We start from the raw sequence: 8,313 nt of genomic DNA, 5'->3' as shown, positions 1-8,313 counted from the left end.
TGCGTGAGACCCAGGCTGGGGAAGGTCAGGGTGCGTGAGACCCAGGCAGAGACGACACCAGCCCAAACCATGGGGCCTTGGGGAGAGCATGATCATGACTTTGGACTTTTCTCTCAGGGAGGCGGGCACACACACAGAGGAGGGCGTTGGGGCTGAGCGGTGACCTGGGTTTTAGTTTTAGGGGCTCCCCTGGCTCTAATGTTGCATGTAGATGAAGCTTGGATGCAGGAGCCCCTCTCCAGCTACTGCAGTGCTTCAGGGTGGCCCGTGTGGGGCTGGCGAGAAGCCATCAGGTTCTGCACATGCGTGATGCCAACCTCGCCCAATGGGATCCCTGCTGGGTTGGCTGTGGTGTGGGCAGAGAGGGGGGTGGATCGTGGCTCCAAGGTTCTGGCCTGGCCAACTGAGACCCGGAAGATGATGAGGGCAGGGTGCCTGGCACTGGAACTGACATGTGGCAGGTGTCAAGAGTGTTGCCTAAGCCAGGTGCAGTGGCTCACACCTGTAATCCCAGCACTTTGGGAGGCCGCAGAAGGTGGATCACTTGAGGTCAGGAGTTCGAGACCAGCCTGGCCAACGTGGTAAAACCCCACCTCTACTAAAAATACAAAAATCCGTTGAACATGGTGGGAGGCACCTATAATCCCAGCTATCCAGGCGTGGTGGTAGGCGCCTGCAATTCCAACTACTCAGGAGGCTGAGGCAGGAGAATTGCTTGAAGCCAGGAGTCAGAGGTTGCAGTGAGACTATGCCATTGCACTCCAGCCTGGGTGACAGAGCGAGACTGCCCCCCACACACAAAAATAACGATAATGTCTCCTAGACAGTGATGATGAATAACCCAAAAAGGCACCCACCCAGGGCCTCTCAGCCTTTTCCCTGTGATCCGGCGGTCAGACACCTTCAGGCCGTCCCTGTTCGGGTGTACGTCTCTCCTCCTCTGCGGCATTTCCTGGAGTCTGAGTTTGCGGGGGCGCGGCAGGTACCTTTATTTGGGTTTGCATAACCCCACATGGAATCTCTTTTCCCACCCAGAACTTTTCAGAGATCGTGGCCCTGCAGACGCGCCTTAAGCACCTGCAGGCTGTGAAGGAGGGGCGGTACGTGTTCCTGTTCCGCTCCGAGCAGACCATAATGCTCCAGCAGCAGCGCCTGGACAAGCGGCTGGCTCTCATCACCACCATCCTGGACCATGTGCTGAAAGAGTACCCCCAGTTCCAGGAGGCCCTGCAGAAAGTCAGCCAGATGATCTCCAACAAGCTGCAGTCACTAGGGCCCTCCTAGGGAGCGGCCTGGACCCTGCCTTCCAAGGCCTCAAGGAAGAGATCCAGAATTGTGTTTATTATGAGGGACTTGGAATCTTCTGTGTTCCTAAAAACCACATGTACCCTCAGAAGGGCATCATTTAAGAGAAATAGGCCAACCCCACCCGTAGGAATCTTTTTAGCCACTCAGCTGTTTCAATAAACCAAGTAAAATCCTAGCACTTCCTGTGGCATTCCAGTAAGCCTTCCATCGCAAAGACAGAGCCTGTGACTGCAAACCCACCCTCGCACACGGAGCTCACTCATCCAGGTAACACCTTGGTTTGCCACACTCCCAAATCTGCACGTGCCTCTCACAACGCAGCACTGGCATCTCTCGGCAAGCCGGTGGGCTGAGCAGCGGAGGGAAAGCTCCAGCAGCTCCAGCCAGCCTTTGCCTGGGAGACAGCTTCCCCCAGCACCTCCCTCTACCAGGTGCGCCTGAAAACCCACAAACCATCTTCTTTTCCAGTTTTTCCCATCCCTACCCCCGAGAAAGCTCAGGTCCCTTTTCCCGCCCCGACGTCCCCATTTCAGTTAAATTCAGATTGACAGTATGCAGGAGAGTCAGTGGCCCCAGACGTACATAACAGGGTAACCACTGAGCGGGCTGGGGCGTCCACACCAAGAGACCACGCCCCACCTATGTCTTCTCCATCATTAACCTGGGACCCTTCCTCCCCATCCCTGGACTTCCAGGTACCAGTTACCCCGGGGCTTCTTTGCAGCTTAAGGGGAAAATGTTCTACGAAATAATTTCACTTTCAAACATTTCAGCAGACTAAAATCTTTCTTCCGAATATCTAATAAGCTTTCTGAGTAAGGCTTATGCTAAAATACTGCAGAAACACGAAACCACAACAGGGGTGGGAGGGGTTTTTAACGCCCTGTGCCCTGCCTACCCAGGGGCAAGGCCCGTGTGTTGGCGTGGCTCCTTGGGTATTTCTCTGCACAGACATTGAGGTCATACTGTGTGGTCTGGTATCTCACATCTAAAAGCGCGCTCCTCTTAACATAAAAGCCCTTTCTCATTTTGTGGAAAAATTCCCCCCATGTCAGTTTCATGTTCCCTCCATGGTCAGTTTTACGGATTATCACAACGTTTTGATTGTCCCTCCGGAGTACGTGGGCGTCAGGGAGCGCATCCGAGGAGTTGCCGAATGTTGGCTGTTTCTAACCCGGCGCTGCGCGCCCCTGGCCGCCGTTCCGACGATGGCCCCGGGACGCGTGGAAACCGTTCACGAAGCCCCACGAGCTGCGGGGACCCGGACCAGGCCCGCGCGGCCCACGCCCACCTCTGACCCCACGGGGACCGGGGACCCGGCCGGGACCGCCCAGCGGAGGCCTCTGACCCCAGAGGAGCCGGCGGCCGGCAGCACGTGGGCCGGCCTCTCCCCGCGGGACGCGGGACGCGGGGCCACACGCGCTCCCCGGGCCCGCTCTGCCCGAGCCGCCACTGGGGGGCGCAGCGCGGACGCGCACCCTCGCCTCGGGCGCCTGCGCGGGAGGCCGCGTCACGTGACCCGCCGCGCCCCGCCCCCCGAGACGCGCGCCCGCCTTCCACGTGACCCGCCTCTGCGCGCGCCCGGGCGCGACCCCGGAGTTTCCGCGGGTGGCCGGGGCGCGCGTGCGCGGAGGTGAGCCGGGCCGGGGCCGGGGCCGGGGCCGCGTGGGTGGGGCGGTGGGCTGTCTGCGGCCTCCGAGTTGGGAGAGCCGAGGTTGTCGCCGGGGCCGCGGTGGGGGCCTGGGGTGGGGCCGCGGGGGTGGGACAGTGACCCCGGTGACGCGAAGGGGCCCGGACACCTCCAGGTTCTCCTCGCCCGCGCATGACTCAGCGAGGGAGGCTCTGCGCGTGCCGCAGCTGACGGGGAAACTGAGGCACGGAGCCCCGCGCTGCCGGCGGTAACACCCCAGACGCGGGTTTGAACCCGCCTGGCCGCGCCCCCAGCCTCTTCCCCTGAGCGGAGCTTGAGCCGCGGACCTCTAGCCCTCCCGGTCTTTCTCTGAGTTAAGCTTAGACGTGAACGCAGAGCCGCCCTTCCGGGTCGGGCTGGGGCTGGAGGCTGCGTCTTTCCCCGTGGGGTCGACGCAGTGCTCAGTCTTGGCCGGGCCCCGAGCCACACGTGGCTGAGTCTGAATCCCTGGGCGAGGAGCACCGGGGCCTGAGCGGGGGCCCCAGGGCCAGCTCTGAGATCCCAGTGTCTGAATCACGAAGACCCCCTTAGGCCAAGCCAGGGGCGACTGTCTCTGGTCCCTGCACCTGCTTGTGGCACACAGCACCCAAACCCCGTGGAAACCCAGTGATGCGAGAGCCTTTTGCTCATGAGGTGACCGATGACTAGTCACCAGGTGGCTTCAGGATGGAAGCAGATGGCCCGAAAGACCAAAGCCTGATGACAGGGGCTGGGAGGGAAAAGGGGCCAGGGCTGGAGATTGAGCTGATCACCACTGGCTGAATCAGTCATGCCTGCATCATGGAACCCCGTTAAAAACCAACAGGGATCAGAGGGCTTCCCTCCAGGTGGCTGAGCACACCAAGGCACCAGAGGGTGGTGCGGGCAGAGTGCGGAGTCACTCCCCCACCCACACCGGGCCCGAGCATCTCTTCCATCCGCCGTCTGAGTTTATCCTTTGTAATAAACCAGCAAATGTAAGAAAAGCACTTTCCTGAGTTCTGTGAGCCTGAAGGGGGAGTCCTGGGAACCCCTGAATTATTATTTTTGAGACAGTTTCCCTCTTGTTGCCCAGGCTGGAGTGCAGTGGTGAGATGTTGGCTCACCGAAACCTCCGCCTCCCAGATTTAAGCAATTCTCCTGCCTCAGCCTCGAGGGTTGGTGGGATTACAGGCATGTGCCACCATGCCTGGCAGATTTTGTATTTTTAGTAGAGACAGGGTTTCTCCATGTTGGTCAGACTGGTCTTGAACTCCCGACCTCAGGTGATCCGCCCGCCTCAGCTTCCCAAAGTGCTGGGATTACAGGTGTGAGCCACCATGCCCATCCAAACCCCTGAATTTATAACTAGTTGATCAGAAGTACAAGTGGCAACCTAGGGATTGCAGTTGGCCTCTGAGGTGGGGCAGTCTTGTAGGACTGAGCCCTTAACCTGTGGAGTCTGTGCTGACTCCAGGTAGTGTCAGGACTGAGCTGAATTGTAGGACACCTAGCCGTGTCCAGAAAGTTGTAGAATCGATTGGTGTGAAATAAACTCCCACATTTGATGTCAGAAGTGTGGATGAAACATTTCGCCCTCCAGCCCAGAGATCCCTCACTTCCCAGTGGCCCACAGTGGAACACCAAGCCCTAGAGGGACAGAGCATTCCCAGCCCAGCCTTCTGTCACATGACATGATACATCAGACTCCCTCAGGCCCTGCATTCACTTCTTCCTGGTGTGTGACCAGCTCCCAGTACCAGAGAAGGCGTCATGGTCCTCTGCTCCAGGGGGCTTCCCTGGTCAGGGGCTTCTCTTTGAAATCCTTCCCTGCCTCATTCCTCAGAGACACAGACCCCTCTGATGACTGGCTTTGGTTTGAGGACCTCCCTGCATCCCTCCCCCATGGCCTTGCTGCTAGGACACCTTCTTCCTCCTTCCTTGGGGTCAGGCTCTCCCAGCCTTCCCCACTCCCTCCCCGGGGTGTATCACACACATCAAAGGGACTCTGCTATTAAAATCCATGCATATTGAATTGCATGTGGGCTCCCGCTGCTCCTGGGAGGCGCCAGACTATAGAATGTTCGTCATTAAATATTAATGTACAGACAAGCAAAACAAAGGTAGTTGTTACTTGTTATCCTTACCAGCAGAGTAATGAAAGTGAACCCACATGTCTTGTCTGCACGTGACAATCTTGTCGTGTCTGTACCTGAGGCTCCAGGAGCAGCCGCTGTTACAGAGACTGTGTTTCTCCCCCACGTACCTCGGCGGCTGGGGGAGAAAGTCCCCCAAGGTCAAGTCCTTTCTCTCATGTGGCTTCAACGCCCCTAGAGTGTCACCCCCAGCTGTGGTGCCCAGGATTCCCAACTGTGGTATATCCGTGCACCAGTCGATGGGAAAGGGAGACAGGGAAGGTGCTGGGTCCCCCTAAGAACGTATGAGTTGCCGGGCGCAGTGGCTCACGCCTGTAATCCCAGCGCTTTGGAAGGCTAAGGTGGGCGGATCACCTGAGGTCAGGAGTTGGAGACCAGCCTGACCAATATGATGAAACCCCATCTTAAAAAAAAAAAAGAACGTATGAGTTGCCAGAATCACTTCCACTGACACCGAGTGGACCAAGCCACATCTTTATGCGGAAGTAGGGCTCCCAGCCAGGTGTGGCGGCTCCCAGCCAGGTGTGGCAGCTCACACCTGTAATCCCAGCACTTTGAGAGGCCGAGGCAGGTGGATCACTTGAGCTCAGGGGTTCAAGACCAGCCTGGGCAACATGGCGAAACCCCGCATCTACAAAAATACAAAATATTAGCAGCCGGGTGCAGTGGCTCATGCCTGTAATCCCAGCACTTTGGGAGGCCAATGCAGGTGGATCACAAGGTCAGAAGTTCAGGACCAGCCTGGTCAAGATGGTAAAATGCCATTTCTACTAAAAATAACAAAATTAGCCAGGTGTGGTGGCAGGCACCTGTAATCCCAGCTACCCGGGAGGCTGAGGCAGAGAATTGCTTGCACCCAGGAGTCGGAGGCTGCAGTGAGCTGAGATCCTGCCACTGCACTCCAGCCTGTGCAAAACAGTGAGACTCCGTCTCGAAAAAAAAAAATTAGCTGGGTGCAGTGGTATGTGCCTCTAGTCCCAGCCACTCGGGAGTCTGCAGTGGGAGGGCTGCTTGAGTCTGGGAGGTGGAGGCTGCAGTGAGCCAAGATCTTACCACAGCACTCTGGCCTGGGCGACAGGCCAGTTTGACTGGCTCGTTTCAAGTGTCCAGTGTCTTGCTGGTCTTCCTGCGGACTTTCTAAGTGTGTTTTGTTAGAACATTTAGCAGACAGTGCAGGTGCTCTGCACTCCCCTGCTGGGGCTTTCTCTCCCTTCCTTCTGGCCCTCTCCCCAGGCTAGCCAGCACTGCAGCACCCACCCTGCCCGCCGTACCCCACCTGCCTGGGTGCCGCAGTGCCAGCCACGGTTGAGGTCTCAGAGCTGCTTTGAGAGCGCCTGAGTGCCAGCCCCCCTGCCTCCCCTCTGAGCCCACTTCCTGCTCCCGCAGGCCTCCAGGAGCCATCCCTGACCATGGGAGTGAGGCAGCCACCCTGCACCCACCAGCTGCTGGCAGTCTGCGCCCTCGTGTCCCTGGCCACAGCTGTGCTCCTGGGGCACATCCTGCTCCATGATTTGCTGGTGGCTCCCCGAGAGCTGGGCGGCTCCTCTCCCGTCCTGAAGGAGCCTCACTCAGCTCACCAGCAGGGAGCCAGCAGGCCAGGGCCCCGCCATGACCCCGGCCGACCCAGAGCAGCACCCACACAGTGCGACGTCCCCCCCAACAGCCGGTTCGACTGTGCCCCCGACAAGACCATCACCCAGGAGCAGTGTGAGGCCCGTGGCTGCTGCTACGTCCCCGTGGAGCGGGTGCTGCGGGGTGCCCAGATGGGGCAGCCCTGGTGCTTCTTCCCGCCCAGCTACCCCAGCTACAAGCTGGAGAACCTGAGCTCCTCTGAAATGGGCTACACGGCCACCCTGACCCGAACCACCCCCACCTTCTTCCCCAAGGACATCCTGACCTTGCGGCTGGACGTGATGATGGAGACTGAGAACCGCCTCCACTTCACGGTGGGCAGGGGCAGAGGCGGGGGCGGGGCAGAGGGTGTGTGTGCGCCACGGCACACATGCACTTCGCAAGGGCCAGGTGTGTGTTGCACTGCTGTGTGCTGAGCCCTTGCTAGGAGCAGAGGTGTGAGCAGACACGGCAGCACCCCTCGGGGGGCAGTGGGGACACCACAGTGACAGGTGCTCCAGAAGCAGGGCTCAGGGCTCATTCATCTTTATGAAAAGGTGGATCAGGTAGAGGAGGGCTGCCAGAGGTTGCAGATGAAAACAGACGCCCAGTAAACCCGGACTGCAGGTGCCCCAGGCAGGACTGCTTTTTCGTGTAAGGCTGCGGTATCTGGGATGTATTTATACTACAAGAGCTGTTTGTTGTTTAGCTGAAATTCAGAGTCATCAGGTGTTCTGTATTTTACCTCCATTCTGGGGGAGGCGCCCTCCTCCTGGCTCTGCTCCTGGCTGTGCAGATGAGGAAGCCGAGGCTCAGGGAGGCGCAATGCGCTGCCCATGGTCCCACACCCCTGTGCGGCTGTGCCAGGACCTGACCCATCCTTGGGGTGCAGGCTCCCCTCTGGAGAGTAAGGAGGGCGTGGGGGATGCAGATACACCCCCACCTCTTCTTCTAGATCAGAGATCCTGCTAACAGACGATACGAGGTGCCCTTGGAGACCCCGCGTGTCCACAGCCGGGCGCCGTCCCCACTCTACAGTGTGGAGTTCTCCAAGGAGCCCTTCGGGCTGATCGTGCGCCGGGAGCTGGGCGGCCGTGTGCTGTGAGTGTCTGGGCTCTGCGCCCTCACCCTGATGCGGAGGGTGACCCGCGGTTTTCACAGGGCGCTCCCTGGGTCTTTTACTCCCATAGGTATAAATCCCACCTAAACACGTGCTCAGGACTGACCAAGTCCCTGCTTGTCATTTAACTTGAAAATGCTCCGGAATGACATCACTTGGATTTGCCTTAAGATTAATCTTAAACGCCTTTGGAAACGCGTTTTTTATTTTTCACTAATTCATTTACTCAGTGTTCATGTACCGACCCCTGTGTGCGGGTGGTTTGGATCCTGCTCCCCGGGACAGACACATAAGGGGAAGCCGTAAGCAAGTCCACGCAGACACAGCGTCAGGGAGTAGTCACACGGAGAGCACTCTAGAAGCCAGCTGTGCAGACATGGGGGGCAGGGATGGCCTCTCTAGAAGCCAGCTGTGCAGACATGGGGGGCAGGGCTGGCCTCTCTAGAAGACAGCTGTGCAGACATGGGGGG

General features: G+C 58.6%; 2 protein-coding genes across 4 annotated transcripts in view; both read left to right on the top strand.

The window, feature by feature from the left end:
* The window catches only part of CCDC40 (coiled-coil domain containing 40), a 64,052-nt gene extending 62,569 nt beyond the window's left edge, over positions 1-1,483 (top strand). For both annotated transcript variants that reach the window (XM_032241436.1, XM_032241437.1), the window contains exon 20: positions 1,036-1,483. In XM_032241436.1, the coding sequence (XP_032097327.1) occupies positions 1,036-1,284 (249 nt within the window). In that variant the 3' untranslated portion in view covers positions 1,285-1,483. The remainder of the gene's footprint in view (positions 1-1,035) is intronic.
* A 1,388-nt stretch (positions 1,484-2,871) lies between these two features.
* The window catches only part of GAA (glucosidase alpha, acid), a 21,021-nt gene continuing 15,579 nt past the window's right edge, over positions 2,872-8,313 (top strand). For both annotated transcript variants that reach the window (XM_032241435.1, XM_032241433.1), the window contains exons 1-3: positions 2,872-2,941; positions 6,499-7,058; positions 7,679-7,824. In XM_032241435.1, coding sequence (XP_032097326.1) covers positions 6,522-7,058; positions 7,679-7,824 — 683 coding nt within the window. In that variant the 5' untranslated portion in view covers positions 2,872-2,941; positions 6,499-6,521. The remainder of the gene's footprint in view (positions 2,942-6,498; positions 7,059-7,678; positions 7,825-8,313) is intronic.

This window comes from Sapajus apella, unplaced genomic scaffold (genome assembly GCF_009761245.1).
Source record: "Sapajus apella isolate SASKATOON/1434 unplaced genomic scaffold, GSC_monkey_1.0 scaffold48, whole genome shotgun sequence".
Classification (NCBI taxonomy): Eukaryota; Metazoa; Chordata; class Mammalia; order Primates; family Cebidae; genus Sapajus; species Sapajus apella.
This window is presented reverse-complemented; position numbering and strand designations above follow the sequence as displayed.